Source organism: Calidris pugnax, unplaced genomic scaffold, assembly GCF_001431845.1.
Source record: "Calidris pugnax isolate Ruff unplaced genomic scaffold, ASM143184v1 scaffold9, whole genome shotgun sequence".
NCBI classification, from domain to species: Eukaryota; Metazoa; Chordata; class Aves; order Charadriiformes; family Scolopacidae; genus Calidris; species Calidris pugnax.
In genome coordinates, this window is record NW_015090778.1 from 6,963,111 (window position 1) to 6,978,996 (window position 15,886).

Genomic DNA, 15,886 nt, shown 5'->3' on the forward strand with positions numbered 1-15,886 from the left:
GAGAAGCCAAATGCTCATTCCCTGAAGCTCCGCAGAGCAATTTTGGGCCGTGCCAGGGCAGAGCTGGAACCCCAGCAGAGCCAGGTCAGCAGAGCTCAGCCCCATCCCCACCTCACCCTCAGCAAGGACCAGTCACCGCTCAGCCACATCCCTTCTCCCCCTGCCCAAAGTCACACGTGTAGAGGAAGGGTCCAGTCCAGACCTGGAGAGCTCCTCTTCCACTGAGGAGGACTCTGGCCATGCTGCCCAGGGCTTTTTGGACAAAGTGGGTCCAAAACTGAAGACTTTTGGACGGAGCCCTTGCCAAGCAGGAGCAGTGAGGAAGAGGAGAGAGGTAACACTCTCCTTTTGCTTGCTCTGAAGCTGAGAACAGACACACGTTCTGGGCACAAGCCCAGGGTTCCCCTTTTGCTATCGCAACAGCTTCATGGAGGAGAAGGAGCCACGTGGCCAGAAGGGCAACAAAGTCAGGCTCTCCTTTAGCTTCTTCCTCCTCTGCTCCTCTCCTTCGTAACCTGAATGCTTTCCTCACTAACTGAATTGGGATTAAAATAAGGAGCTGGTTTTACTGCACTGTTTGAGCTTCAGAGAGGTCCCCAGGCATTGCTGGGGACTGGATGGCAGGGAGGTGCCAGATGGTATTGGAAAGCCTTTGGGAAGGAAGAGCAGGGTACACTGCTGCTGGGGACACCAGGACCAGCTTCCACCCCAACACAAGAAAAGAAAACAAATCCTCCAAGACAAACATGGGCTCTGGGGAGATGCTGGATGATGGTGGTCAAGGGTGAAGGCAGATGGATGGCAGCCCTTCGCCTGCTGCTGTCCCTTGCTGTTCTCCCCCATGTGTCACACGTGAGCACTGGTTACTTCCTCCCAGCTCTTCTTCTCCAGGTGACATGCACAGACACGTGGCCTTGCTAGAGGAAACAAAGCTGAGTCCCAGAGCCCATGCAAAGGCCTCTGCTTCACCAAGCTCCCACCCACAGAGCTGCTCCTTTGCAAGACATTTCTGCCCAGGAACCAAAGCCACAAAGCAGAGAGGAAACCCCAGAGCTCCTTCAGGGCCGCACAGGAAGCCTTCACCTCCCAACCTCAGGCCATGCGTTCCTGGGCTGTAAATAAACTTTTATTTACTACACAAAGTAGGGCAAGGAGGACCGTTTCCTCAAGGGATGGTGGGAGGAACATCAGCATTACAGCAGGATCTCAGATTTCATCTGACTCCACAACACAACTCCTGGAGACCTCAGTAGGAGCCACACAGGGCATGACAACAGCTCTCCTGTGGCCACATCCCACCCAAGTCCTCCTTGTCTCATCGTTTCCAGTCCAAACAGGAATCTCTCTAGGCCACGGCTCTGCCCAGGACCACCAGGTTTGGAGAGAGCATGGCTGGAGCAAATTCACCTCCCACATCCCACAGAGCAACAAGCAACTGAGGTCCATCCTCCGCAGAGGAACCACAAAGGATCTAATGCTGCCATCCAGGACCACCCGTGTCTCTCTACTCCCAGCACTAATGTCCTGCGTTACCAAGGTATCCTCCACATTTCAGAGCACTGAACCACCTAAAGCCTGGGCATCATCCTCAGCACTTAACTGGGTCTTCTTGCCTTCTCCCAGGCCACCAAAATGGGTGGACAGGGGATCTGGGGGTCGGTGTGACCCCAGGGAGGTCCTCAGCAGCCCGTGAACTCGGCCTCCCATTTCCACCCCCTTTATCTGTGCGTTGGGCTGTAGGAGGAAGCGAGTTCAGCCAGAGTTTGTCTAAACAATTATGTTTTATCAGAAAAGCTGCTCAGATCTACTCTTTTTTCCCAGGACAAATCTGTACAACTCCAAGGTAATCTCCATTCTCCTTCCTATCTGCACAAGATGGAAGCAGGCAAGGAGGACATGAGGCAAAGAGCATCCAAACACCCCACCAGTGCCTGCTCCACCTCCCTCAGTGTCAGCAGTCTCCGTCACTCAGACATCAGGAGGCAGCATCCACCCCCACATCTGCTCCCCATACATCCAAAGTTTGCCTTCCAAATCCTTTTCCCTCCTCCAAACTACAGGTTTTTCAAATTTAAGATAAAGGAGGCTGAAGAGCTTCTAGACTAGAGAAGGTTTTGATACAGAAACCCTTTGATACCCTCCCCTCTCGTCCTGGACAGCTAAGGCCCTCTCTCTTTGTAAAGACTCTCCTGTGAGCTGGGCAGAGCAGCTTGTCCCACCTTGCATGACCCCACTGCACCTCTGCGACCAGGGCCAGCAATCTCCTTATCACCAGCAGAACCCTGAAGAAGAAGGAACTCGATGCAAGGACGGAACCCAAGGCATCTTGGCACGTTCACCAGCTCCTTGTTACAAAAGCAGAAACTGGGTAGAGGAATTCACCCATGACAATGAGCAAGTGAACAGCAAAGGCAGGATCCTCCCCAGGCTCTCCTGCCATCCAACCTTTTGTCATCTTCTCACTGTTTTTCTGGCTCTTGGTCCCTGAGCTTATTTCCATTATAGATGGGAGTGATTTGCCAGTGAATGCCCCAAGCCCATCACACATGTGATGGAGGACAGCAACCTCTACACCGTAACAGCATGAACCTGAGCATTGGTAGCTTCAGAGACTGTAACCAGGGACGACTCCTGTATTTCCATGTACCTGCAGAGAACGGTTCAAAGGACACCATCACCTTGGTGCATGAGTAGAAAGCAGCACAGCCTCCTCAGAGCAAATAACAAGCAGAGTAAACAAAAAATCCCATCCAGAGTCATAATGTGCAGGGGAAACAAACACAGGCAGGGGCTCTGGTCCAAGCTGGGCAGGGCGATACCTGTGATGTCCCTCCAGATCTACCCGTCCCACAGGAAATACACCCCAGGTGCATTCATGCTGGAGTTTGGAGCAATACCCTACAATTTAAGACTTGGGAGCTACCATACAGTTGTAATTGAGAAAGCTCCTTTCAAGAGCTTATGTATCATTAACTTTTATCACTGCCCCCTCCTCGTAGGCACCATACCCTTTGGGATTCCCATCTAATCTTTTCTCCCCTGAGATCTCCCCAAACTGAGCTTTTCTTTGAGTCTTTGAATGTCTGTCCCAGTCCAGGCACAGCAAGAGAGGAGGAGAGGGGAGAAGACAGAGCCATCATAAAAAAGTTAAAGTACTATTGATAAGCATCAAAGGCAGTCTGACCTGTGCACTTAAGTAAATGATTGTCCACAGCGACCTGTTTGCAGAACAACCTGACACGAGGGGACCGGGTCTGCTGGGGGCCTTTCAAGCACTATTGATAACATGGGATTAGCAGTTTGCACAGCTCTGTCCTGCTGCAACATTCCTGTGACTCTGGAATAATACGGGGGGGAGGCAAAAATTGTCACACCCAAATGGAGACGTCTTCAGCTGAACTGATTGCACAGGTTCTCTTTACATTCATCAGAGAGAAACAAACCCTTTGAGGACACAATTCACACCAGCCTAAGGGAGACATCCAGATGATTAACTCAAGTGCCACAGAGTGCATATGGATAAAGCCATGTACAAGGGATCCATTGGGAACATTCCATGCAAAGGTCTTGCTCATAGATGGACAACGGTTGAATTCACACAGAGACAAAGGAGGTAGATGCTCAGCTCCCACTAAATATTTTTGGACCCCTTGGAAACACTAGCCAGGGTCACGCTAGAGCCACACCACTGAAAGCCAGAGAACACCCAGGGGCTGGTAAGTCCTCCCAACTCAGACGTAACCTGGACACTGTCTCTTGGGTTGAAAAGCTAAACACAGATCCAAGGTTATGCTCATATTTGCCAGAGCATCAACAATCTTTGAACTTCAAGGTGTTGAAAGATGCTTTGTTTCAGTCATTCTTCATCCCTGTTGTACAAATTGCCTTTGCTATGCAAAAACCAACCCACTGCTTCCATACAGAAGAACCTGCAGATAAGTCAAGGAGGAGCCAAGCAACCAAAAACCCCCATGCTGTCACTCCTGAACTGGCCCAGCAACCTTAAATCACTTGTTAAAATTAGTTGCTTTACACAAATGGGTAAACATCTGCAAAGTTTTGTTGTTTGCAAAATGTTTTGGATCAGACCCTTGGGTCCAGATTTGTCTCTCGATATGTCCAGTACTATCTTCATGCCAAAATAAAACAAAACAATTCAAGAGAGTAAAATATTCATGCGTGTGACCCTACAGAAATCCAGGGAACTTCTGCACAGAGAACCATTCAGAAGACCAACGAAACGAATGGCCCAAATTCAACTAACTTGAAGGAAAGCAGCCCTCTCCCCAAGTCCCTCCTCTAAAACCTGTAACAGATGTAAGAAAAATTGGGCCCAAAGAAGTCTGAGCACAGGCTGCAATCCAAGACCAGCTGCTTCTTCCATTTATAGCCACGTTCACTTCAGCTCCGTCGCAGCATCTTGGACAATACAAAAGTGTCTGTGTGCCTGTTTGTTTGCTGGAGGAGTAAAGAACACAACTGGCTTGTTGTCAAGTTATCTCTTTCGCTTGCAACAATGTTTGATCTTCTCAAAACAAAGTTATCTCTCTGTAATCTCAATTCAGTTCCTCAAGTCCTCTTACACAGTTTATAGAGTTGGCACCGCACCCAGCCTATGGTGTCCCTTCGACTATTGGCCAACAGAAACATCTCAGGCAGGGACAGAGGTCTAGAAATAGTCTGGAAGAAAATGATTTCTTAACTACAGAAGGTTCATCACCATTGCCATCACTTCCCTCCCCCAGCAGACAAGTCACAAAACGAGCGGCCGGGCCTTACTGCGGGACATCAAAGCAAACTCTTTGTTTTATCTTGGTCAAGATAACGGATTTTATTTGCCTTATCAGCCTGTAGGATGAATAACCTAAATGTGAGAAAGCTTGAAGATGCCAAGGAGCTGCTGGGCGGGGAGCATGTTCCCCAGCACGACTGCCATGGGCTCCAGACGCGCAGATACCACAAGATAAACAGAGCAACTCTGGGGTCTGGTTCGTGCACAACACCCTCAGCCAGGGCTGCATCTCCCAGCACCTCCCAGTGTCACTTCTACGTACACAAACCCAGGGGCAGGCAGGAGCCCTCACCCACGTTTCTCAGATCAGCAAAGGCACCTCTCTGCCCCGGTCTGCATCCCTGGAGGTCCAGAGCCAGGAGGGTTCCTGGGGCTCACACCCCAACACAACCAGCACCGGTCCCACCAGCCTGCAGAGAGCCCAGGCTCTAGGTGCCGTGCTGTTGGTCACCTTCTGCCTGGAAGAAGAGGCTTTGACCTCTACAGAGACACGTTCAGCCTCAGATGATTTCTACAAGGTTCAAAAAGCAACATGGATGCACAATCCAGCCCACAGACCCAACCCAGCAATGGAAGAGACCTGCCAGGACACCAAGCCCAGCACCAGGAGGGCTCAGCATCCACAGGTTCCCCCTCTCCTGGGCTCAAACAACATGAGGCAGGGAAGGGAAATGGAATCAGTAACGTTTCCTATGGGAAACTATTCCTTTGCATAATGAATCTCCACTGGGGAGATCACTGCTTTTCCTATGGGCCCTCAGGGACTTCCAACAGGGCAAAGGAATTAGGAATCCTCTGTGTGATTGTGCCTGGGGGTCTGGCTGCCTGCGCTGGAGATGGGGGGGAGACAGGCTGGCTGGCTGGGGTGGACCCTGCGTGGCTGGAGCACCCACGTGGGACCATGACAGCGTCCAGATAAACTGTGCCCACGCAGCCATAAAGAAGGGGACACGTGAGCATCAACGTGACTGGAGCTGAACGTGATGTAATGAGTTTGGGAACAGCTTTCCCGGTGGGGGGGGCGAAGATGTGCAGCAGAAGTACCATCACATCTCCATCACCTGGCCTCCTTCCTGACATCCTCAGTGCCCAAAATACACCCCATGTGGGAGGGGGAAAGCAGAAAGTGCCCCCACACCCCCCTGCTGCCCTTCCCCGGGCGGGCAGGAGGCCATGCACGTGGCGTCTCTGATCAAGCAACGTCTCCAAGATGGGACGCAATCATCTCCTCCTCACATGCTCCCGCTCCTTCGTTCCAAGTCACTGGCGCTGCAGGTTTCCATTTTTCCAGATTATCTCATTTTTTGGCACCTGACTGCACGGACTGGGACTGCGTTTCCCACTCAGCCCCTCCATTTAGTATCTCGGGCTGTAGGCGCTTTCCCGTTAAAAATAATAACAACACCACCAACCACCACAAAAAAAAAAAAAAAAAAAACACCCCGAAATCTAGCCCAAATTAGCACCACCTAAACACACAACAACCACCAAACCAAAAACCATCACCCACCCACACAGCACCCCACCACAAACCAGTAATCTTGGGCACTAGAGACCACAAAAAAAAAAAAAAAAAAAGACTACCCGTAATCTAGCCCAAATGTGTCAGCTGGTTTTAAGGAAATGTTTCCCTACAGCTTTAATCTCTTTGTACAGTTAAATTGCGGTGCAGCTCGGGGAGCTGGAAATGATTACTCACTGCGTCTCCGCTCAGCCTTGGCCTCTTCATTGCGGGGAGCGTCGCCGCGTTAATTGTCATCCAAATCCCTCTAACCCTCAGCTCCAGCAAGGCAGAACAGCCCCTTGCTCGGCGTCCCCCTTGCAGGACAGCACAGAAGAAAAGTCACCCCAAAGCTCGGGTGGCTTTGCTCCTCCATCCCTGGTATCCTTGGCAGGATGGAGGCTTGGGGCTGGCTGGTGGGGGGCACTGGGCTGCAGCCCCCACAGTGGCTTCCCCAGCACATGGCAATGTGTCCCTGGTTTTCAGATACAGCCTTCACAAGGAGCTCAGAAGATCTGAAAGTTTTCTTTTTCTGTATTTTTATTTTTTTTTAAATTTTAGTTCAGCTCTACGGGAGCCTCTAAAACAGTGAGTTCTAAAGAAAAGGCTGTCCATAGGGGTCTGAGGATGGAAAAAAGAATGAAAAAGTTGAATTGCTCACTCTCCCGCTGACACACTGCTTGTTTTACAGCAAAACAGGAGGGGGGACCCTGCTGCTTTTTATGAGGTGCCTGGCACCACATGTGGCTGTCCCAAAGGGTGGCATCAGACAGCAAGGGGACAAAGACTCCAAAACAGCTGAAAGCTCAGAGGTGGTTCAGACCATTTTGCACATCACCATGGTAGGACTCAGCTACTGCAGAAGAAGGTCAAGTCCCAGTTTTAGGTGAACATTCCCATTGTTCCTATTTTGCCAAGCTCTAGAGTATCCTTGTAAGAAAGGACAACAGGGGAGGAGAACTGTGGCCCAACCAGTCGCCAAGAGCATGAAAACAGAGGGCAGGAGCAGGGAGCAGAGCCACGGTGGAGAGAGCCTGCCTTGCTGGCAGTGTGCTGTTCCCGGGGCCCTGGGCACCCTGATCACAGCAGCTTGTGCGGAGACAATGGTGGAGAGAGCCTGCCTTGCTGGCAGCATGCTGTCCCCGGGGCCCTGGGCAACCCTGATCACAGCAGCTTGTGCGGAGACAAACAGGATCATCAGATCAAACTTTCACTTCTCATCTGGGATTGCTTCTAATCCATCACCTGAGATCCCAGAACTGAGCCTTCACCACAAGTACAAACAGGTTCAGATTTGGGGAGAGCAGAGACAAAGTATTAAACTGATGTGGAAAACTAACTTTTCTGGGATGAACAACGTCTTCCCTCCCACCCCTGACCACCACCGGGTTGCAAGGCATGAAGAACAATCGAAGAACAACATGTTCAACCACACATGCCCAACACCAGTGTCGGCAACGGGGGGCACCAGTGGGAGGGGACGCTGAGGCAGGAGGATGCGGCAGGATTAGTCACAATAAGACTAAGATTTGTGAGTCCTACATATTAAAGACAGCTTCCTGCAGTGTCTGAGGCTGCGAGTTCCAAAACAGCACTTCCCCTCACCTTTTTTAATGTTTATTTTTAATTGCTTGTGCCTCTTTCTGCCCTTTGCATATTCTCCCCTTGCCTGCACCCACTGTGCAACCCTGCTCAGATTTCTCTGCACGACCGACTATAGCATTCCACGTTGCCTGGTCATCCCATTCCATCTCCTTCTCCCAGCTGGGAAGCACCAGCCACCTTAGGGACACGAAGTCCAGCTTTGCCCAGGATGCTGGTGCAGTGGGACATCACACCCATGATGTGCATCCACGTCCCACCTCCCTATCACCAATGGCCCAACTCAACGTTAAACATGCAGGAGAGTATAAGAAGGACTCAGAGAGGGAGAACAGGGAGAGGGAGAAGTATTTCTTGCTCTTCTGCCCCATGAAGACACCTCCTGCCCTCCTTGCACCTTGAGAACCACGGCACCAGAGAGGGCTCAGCCCACGCCACCAGCCACACCACCCTAATAAAGTTCAGTGCTATAATTACTCCTTTCCTTTGTGGTTTGCTCTGAATTGCCAAGCTCTCTCAGTGATTGCCTTTCTCCTCCGACCGGCCTCTTCCTGCTCAACACGCTCTCCTGCATACCTCTGGCAGCGGGACAAGGGGTTAATGGCAAGGCAGCTGAGCCCCAGCAGCTGGGAGAAAGCAGCTCCCAGCACAGGGCTGAGGGCAGCTGGAGGCAGCTGCCTGCATCCCCTGCTCAGCTGTTTGCACCGGAAAGCCACCGGGCAACGGGACTGACGGGTGTGTGGTGCCATGGGAGGATCTCTTGGGTGCCCCAAACCCTGGGAGCAGCACGAGGGAGCAGGACTTCACACTGTATGTTTCCTCTGCTGCAGGCATCAGGGAGCCGACATTTTCACTTGGGGGCATGTGGTGGGGCCAGAGGTGCATTGGACCTGGAAAGCACCAGCAATGTGCCTGCACATTGGTCACCCACAGGGCTCCCTGAGGGTCCCTGTGCAGCCTCCCAAAAACTCCTCCATAGGCTTACACCAGTGACAAGAAGAGACAGCATCCACCCACCCAGCATCACCCCAGGGTGGGTGTTGTGGACCACGGGGAGGAACGTCCCAAAACAGGGTCCTGTGTGACAGTAGCCCAGGGCAACCTCGAGTCATGGCGATGGAGGATGTTGGAGACAACTGGGAAGGGGACACAGGCCCTGGCAGTGACTCTGGGCTGTACATCCGTGCTGACACGGAGGGAGAAGGAGCCAGAGCCCTCCCTACCCCCTCTACTTTGTCTCCTGACTCTTCTTGGAGGCATTTAGACTGAAAGCCCCTTTTGTACCAGTACCGAGGGCTGGCTGCTCTGCCAGGCAGCCCCCAGACAGCTGGGCTCTTGGGTAAAACTCATCCCCAGCAGCTGTCCTGGGCTCCTGGAGTCCTTTTTGATGCAAAGGGCCCTCCCTTTCCCTCCCAGGCAGCTGGGGGATTCAGCAGCTTAGATGGTCTTCTGCTCTTAAAGTGCCTAACCATCTGTGCCTCAGAGCCTGGGAAGCTCAGAGCAGCCCAAATGCAGCAGGATGAGGCCGAGCACCCACCCACAGGAGATGACAGGCCTCCTGGGCAACACACACATGGCAGCTGGGGACAGTTGGGTGCCCCAGGCTGACCCTGTCACTGGGATGGATCTTAGAGCTGGAGATGGAACAACCTCCTGGAGGGATTTGTCCACTCTTTAAAACCCAGCTCAGAAAAGCCACACCTAAGCCATACACATGCACAGTGAGAGAAACCCACACAAGTCTTATGGCTTTGGTATCAGCTCCACCATTGACTCCTGATTTGATTTTAGACCATGCACACACACCAAAAGCCAGCCTCTTGGCAGACCCCACTACTGCTTTGTGACCAGGGAGAGGAGATGGAACAGGGGTCCATCCCATGGTGGGATGAGACAAGGGCATGTGGTCCAGCTCCAGGGCCAGGTATGGACCTCCCAGGTCCTTGCTAAGCTACCACACACCATCCCACAACCCCCGAGGAGAGGGACAGGGCGGGGAGGTGGTGCCCTCCATCCGACCGCTGCATCCCTTGCAGAGAGAGCTTGTGGGTGATGGGGAATGGAAAAATAATTAAACAGACCAGAAGAGAGGAAAAAAATATCTCCAAAACATCAGGGAGAATAAATGACGGTTGGCGGGGGAGGGAAGCTGGCTTTAATACGGGATTAATTGAAAACAAGATAGAGCTAATATAAGCCAGGGCTCCAGTTTAATAGTGGCTCTGGTCCATGATGTTATTAGACTTTGGCTCCAAGGCCAAAAAAACGCTGACTCTTGCTAATGAAGAGGCGGTTTCTGCCCCACAACCATGAGCAACAACACTAAACAACAAGCCATCACAACAACGCCTCCACAGCCACCGCCTCTCCAGCACCTCAGAGGCTTTTCTAGATGCTGCACGGGTGGCATCACACACGGGGCCTGAGCCAGCAGAAGTGTCATTTTCTGCAAGCACACAGGCTTTTGGCATTATCTTTTTAATTTCCTTATAGGCTTGATAGCGGTTTTTATTCAAACTGACAGCTCTCTCAGCCAAGATAAGCCCCAGAGTAACAGCCACGTATGTAGACATATCTGAGCACAGACCCAAGACTAGCCTCAAAAGGCATCACCACCGGAGCTGAAAGAGCAGAACACAACACTTGGCATCCCCACAGCAGGGGACAAAGGTATCAGCCTTTCACAAAGGTATCAGCGTTTCACCCAAGCAGCTCTACTCACCTTCTTCTCTCTTTGGTGGGCTCTCCATCAGCACTGGCGGTGGCTTTGGCTCTGCCTGGGGAGGCTGTGGGGCCAGGGGAGGCTCGGAGCTCTCTGCCTGCCGTGCCGGTGGGGCTGGGACCTCGGCAGCCTTCGCTACCTGAATTTCCACGCGCTTGGTGGCCGTGTCGGGCACAGGAGCGTTGGCTGTCTCAGCTCTTCGCTGGGGCATCTCGGGGATCTTTGATGCTGGCGCCTCCACCCTCCGGAGACCCGGCTCCTGGGGCTTGCCGAGGGTGATCTCAGTCCTCCGTGGGGTGGGCTCGGGGGGTTTGTGCCCCAGCACATCTGCTCTTTTGAGGCCAAACCTCGACAGCCCTGAGGTGGAGTTCTCCACCTGCTTGGATGAGATGTCAATGGAGATTTCTGTTCTTCTGGACACCGGCTCGGCCAGTTTGGGTCCAGAGAGCTCCACTCTCCTCAGAGAGGGCTTGGGTGATCTTTGGCTTGTGGGGTCCGCATGTCGGGCAGATGGCTCCGAATTCCTGGCGCCGAGTTCCTGAAACTTCTGTGTGGAGCTGGACACGGTGGACCTGAGTAGGGTGTTTGGGGTCCGTCTTTGTGGGGTGGAGGAATTTGAAGACTGATCTACCTCCTCGACCTCAAAAGATCTTTTCAGAGCTGGAAAACATGAAAAGGAGTTGAGAATTTAGTTACCATCCACCTGAGCATCTCAAGAGATGCCTACAGACACTGCTTGAAACTCATAACCCCACTCCTGAGGGTGAGGGTTCATAACACAATTTAATGCAGCTGGGGACTGAGGACCAGGCTCTGCCTCTTCAAGCAAGTTACAAACCCAGCAACAAAGCAGGAACAAGAGCCAGAAAATTCAATCTCAGAGCAGAAACTATCCCCGTGCTGACCTCCATCCCCCCTGCACCCCACACGTGCTCAGAGGGCAGCAGAGGGCCCCACAGCAGAGCAGAGCAGGGCACAGGACTCAGGGACAGCCAGTGATCCAGCTCCCAACACCTCCCCTCTCACATCCGAAGGATGCGCACATAAACACAGGCTTCCCGATGAGCTGCCAGCAAAATCCAAGTCAGGAACAGGAAAACAGTCCCAGGAGAGCATCAAATTCATATAAATCCAGCCACAAAACCAAGGGTGGCAGCTGAAGAAGTTCATATCCTTAAAAACCAATCCTAGAGATCACCCGAGCCAAAGACCGACGTGCTTTGGAAACACTGACACGAGGCCCTGATGCAAGGAAGGAGCCCATCGGGAAGGACAGCCTAAAATCTAAGCAGCAGCATCCCCATTTTACCAATGGGGGCAAAGAAAGACAGATGCAACATCAGATTGGATGTTCCAATTTACTCTTGAAGAGGTGGCAGCCCTGCCCTTGCCGTGCCCCAGCACCGTGCAGGATCCACCCCACGCTCTCAGCTGCAGTCGAGCAGACACACAGGTCCCCCCACAGAGTGGAGTGACACTCACAGGAGTGCCCATCCTTCAGCTCTGCCTGTCACACAGGTCCCCCTCAGCACGCAGAGCTACGTAAGAATGAAACCCCCAACCCTGCCCCGAGCCAGAAGCGTGGAATGAAAGCTGATGGATGCTGGTGTCAGACCCTCAGCTCGGGGGCACAAATCATCCCTGAAGGAAACCTCCATCCACAGAGTGATGCTCCTATCCCAGCCGTACATGAGGGCCAGTAGCTGCCTGCCCATGTCCTTGCTCATGCCTGGACATCCCCATGTCCCTCATGCAGCCCTTCCCACCGCTCTCTAGCCAAGCCTCTGGAAAGAAGCAGATGCTCTTAAGCCCAGGAGACCCCTTGCTCCATGCAGGCTGAACTTCACAGGCAGGGGAGAGAAGCACTGCTGGAGATAGGACAAGGGGAAGTGGCCTCAAGTTGCGCCAGGGGAGGTTTAGATTGGATATTAGGAAACATTTCTTTACAGAAAGGGTTATCCAGCATTGGAATAGGCTGTCCAGGGAAGTAGTTGAGGCACCATCCCTGGAGGTGTTCAAAAGATGGGTTGACATGGTCCTCAGGAATATGATTTAGTGATTTTTTATTGCTTATTTCTTATTTATTTTTTTGTCAGAGTTAGGTTGATGATTGGACGAGAAGATCTTTAAGGACCCTCCCAACCTAGATGATTCTATGATTCTATGATCCCATCCAAACACCATGGGCTGCCCATACACCCTCTGCCCCCCAGCACCTAGGCAGGCACAGGGTCAGGGCAGGATGAGACACAGCCCTGGGGTCCCAGAGCAGCCCCCATGAAGTGAAGCTGAGCCAGCATGGTGACAGCCTCAGTATGATGACAGCCTCAGTATGATGACAGCCATGCTGCCAATGACCGGCACAAGCATCAGTAACAAGACCACCACCCTTTACATCAACAGGATGTATCACTGAGATTTAGCCTTTAAAAACCTGGGCTTGAGATCACACAGAATGCCAGGAGCTGGAAGGAGAGACTGGAGCACAGCCTTCCCTGGTCCCAGGATGTCCACCCACCCCTGGCCACTCCTGAGGTGGAGCTGGAGAAGAGCCATCATGCGGGAAGCACCTCCTCTGCTCCACGGGGCTGCTCCGATCCACCCTGCGTGGGGCCAGGGGGTCTGGGGACCTGGGGACACTTCATCCCTCAGACACATCCATTCGCTGGAGAGGAGCCATCTGGCTGGGCTGGGTCCAGCTGGTGGGACGGGGGGACATTCATGTGGCAGCTGCCCTGGCTCTGCTCCACCAGCAGACTGCAAACGCAGCTGCTGACACCCACCATCCCCAGCTCTGGCCAGGGCAGGCAGCAGATGTGGCTGACACCGTCCTGGGCAGCAGGGGCTGGGGACAACGGTGGCCCCGTCCCGTGGCAGCAGCTCCCAAGGATCCCAAAGGAGATGGTGAGGGAAGTGAGGCCCTCGGAGCTGGGACTCACGTGTCGGAGAAGCCACGCAATGGGGAGGCATACAGGAGCTAAAGTGTTAGGATACAGGCTTTGGGCTGCTTTCCCTTTTGGGGGAAGAACACACAAAAACTGTTAAATATGAACAAGAGGATCCAAAACCAGCCAGAACGGGCACTGCAGAGGCTGGGACCAGGACCCTCCCCAGGATGCTCACTATTAGTGACCTGGTAAAAGCCCCTCCGTGCTCAGGGACAGACGGACACGGCATGGACACACACCCACGTCTCCCAGTTGTGGTTCAGACCCCACCATGGGAACTGCTGGGATGCGATGGGTGCCCAGGATGGGGTCCCAGGGAGGGGGTCCTGGCTGGGGTGGGCAGGGAGGGACACACGGGGTGATTCACCCTCAGCGTTCACCTGATGGAAACAGCACCACGGCCACTTTATGGCTGTGAAGAGAGGAAAGCGCTGAAGAACAACACATAACATCCACCGTGTAAACCCAGGAAGGGCCCCATGAAGGGCACTTAGTGACAAAATGGTCTGTCCTGCATCTCAAAAATATTCAGACGTTGGTAGGAGGAGGGAAGGAGGCAGTAATGAAAAATAAAGATGTTTTTCCTCTATTTGATCTGCTCTGTTTTCTGCATCCTGCAGAGCCCGCCCAGCCATGTCACCTCTGGCTTGCAGAGGTGAGATGCTCCCTGCGGCAACCTCTGCCCCATGGTCCATGCTCAGCACATCTCATGCTCTGCAGGTCTGTGTCTAAGTCCCCCCACCATCCCCAGAATTAATCTAAAAAAAGTCCCACACTTGAGAGTTGTTTCAATGTGTCTATAACTCTCAGGTCTTCAAAACTGCACTGGAGCTCAGACTCTCCAGCACAGATTTTTCTATCGTTTTCCTTCTCCATCACACCCTTAATTCAGAAACTAACATTTTTTTTCCCCAAAATCTCAAGTTTAAAACAATGCACTAGACAAGCCCAGTTTGCATTTTGCAGGAAAACAAAGAGAGAGGAAGGGACGACCCAACAGGGAGCCTTTCCCCGGCCTTGAGCAGAGCCGGGCAGGGCAGAGCGGTGGAGGATACAGCTCCCAGCTCCCTGGTGGATGGGATCTCAGTTTTGTCCACGTCAGGCTCTTAAACATGCTCGGTCCTTCCTCCAGCCAGCCAGCTCAGCCTCTTCTTATCCTCTTCAACAAAGCAGCCTAATAACCTCATGACAGATGTGTCTGGAGGAATAGTTTGAAAGTAAATGCTCTCAAGGAACTCGATAGCGAAGGAAATGCTGGCGAGCATCTTTCCTTAATGAACATCTCCCTGGAAATTTCTCAACACTGCGTGGTTTGAGGATTTCCTTCTGACCCCGATAACGAGCTTTGGATTCGAACAGCCCCACTGATCTCCAGGGTTCATTGCCTGAACCACTTCCATCATCTCAGCTCCTTTGAGTCCCCCTGCCACTTGCTACAAAGGAAGTGGTGACATCAGTGACCAAGTGGTGGGTTATTGACAGCAGTGCTGGAGCTGCTGGGCATGGCCCTATCTATTGACATCAAACCTCTAAAGCACCCCAAGCTGGGGAAAAGCCTGCCCAACACCACCAGCATGGTTTTTCTGGAGCACAGCCATCGCCTGCGCTTGTTGAAGGGCTGGACTGATTACAACACCCATACATGGCTTTTCTCCAGGCCTTTTCTGGGCCCCGCTGCAAAAAGGAGAAAAAGGTCAAAGCCCAGACACAAAGGGGTTCAAAAAGCCTAAGGAAGAGCTGTAAAACCATGATTACAGCCACAGGAGACCCAAGCCATCCAAATAAAGCCTCCCGTGCTGTCACTGTGGCCCCAACGGGCAATGAGGAGGTACTGAGGGGCTGTGAAAGGAACCATCCAACCCAAGAGAGGGTTGGAAATGGCTCAGCACAGTTTGTGACAGCAAATTCACATGGACTCCCAGGTCCCAAAGGCATTCCCTCCCCAATGGTGGCACCAATCTGCCTGGGGACAAGCCGTGAGCTTTTTCACCCGGGGCTCTCTGCAGGATGGGGTTTGCATCTCGTGCCTCTGGTTGCACAGGGATTTTGGTACCCAGCTTGTGCTGCCAACACATTTGGCCACTGCCCTGAGCCCAGCACGGCCCGGAGAAGGTCAAACATCCCATGAACAAGAAAGGAGAGGGACTGTGACCCACAGGGCTTGTGTTTCCACCTCTGAGACAGCGACCCACTGCCATGAGCATGATTCTCAGGGATGCCACCTCCAATGACACTGGCCCTCAAACTCCTCTGCTATCATCTCTCTCCTGCTCCTCGCCCAGAGAAGAGAAAAGGACCTCAGGAAGCAAAACAACTCTCGA

General features: G+C 52.7%; 1 protein-coding gene across 5 annotated transcripts in view; it reads right to left on the minus strand.

Moving 5' to 3' along the window:
- Positions 1–15,886, minus strand: part of SEPT9 (septin 9) — a 164,559-nt gene that overhangs the window by 47,276 nt on the left and 101,397 nt on the right. For all 5 annotated transcript variants that reach the window (XM_014953219.1, XM_014953230.1, XM_014953248.1 and 2 more), the window contains one exon: positions 10,618–11,277. In XM_014953219.1, the coding sequence (XP_014808705.1) occupies positions 10,618–11,277 (660 nt within the window). The remainder of the gene's footprint in view (positions 1–10,617; positions 11,278–15,886) is intronic.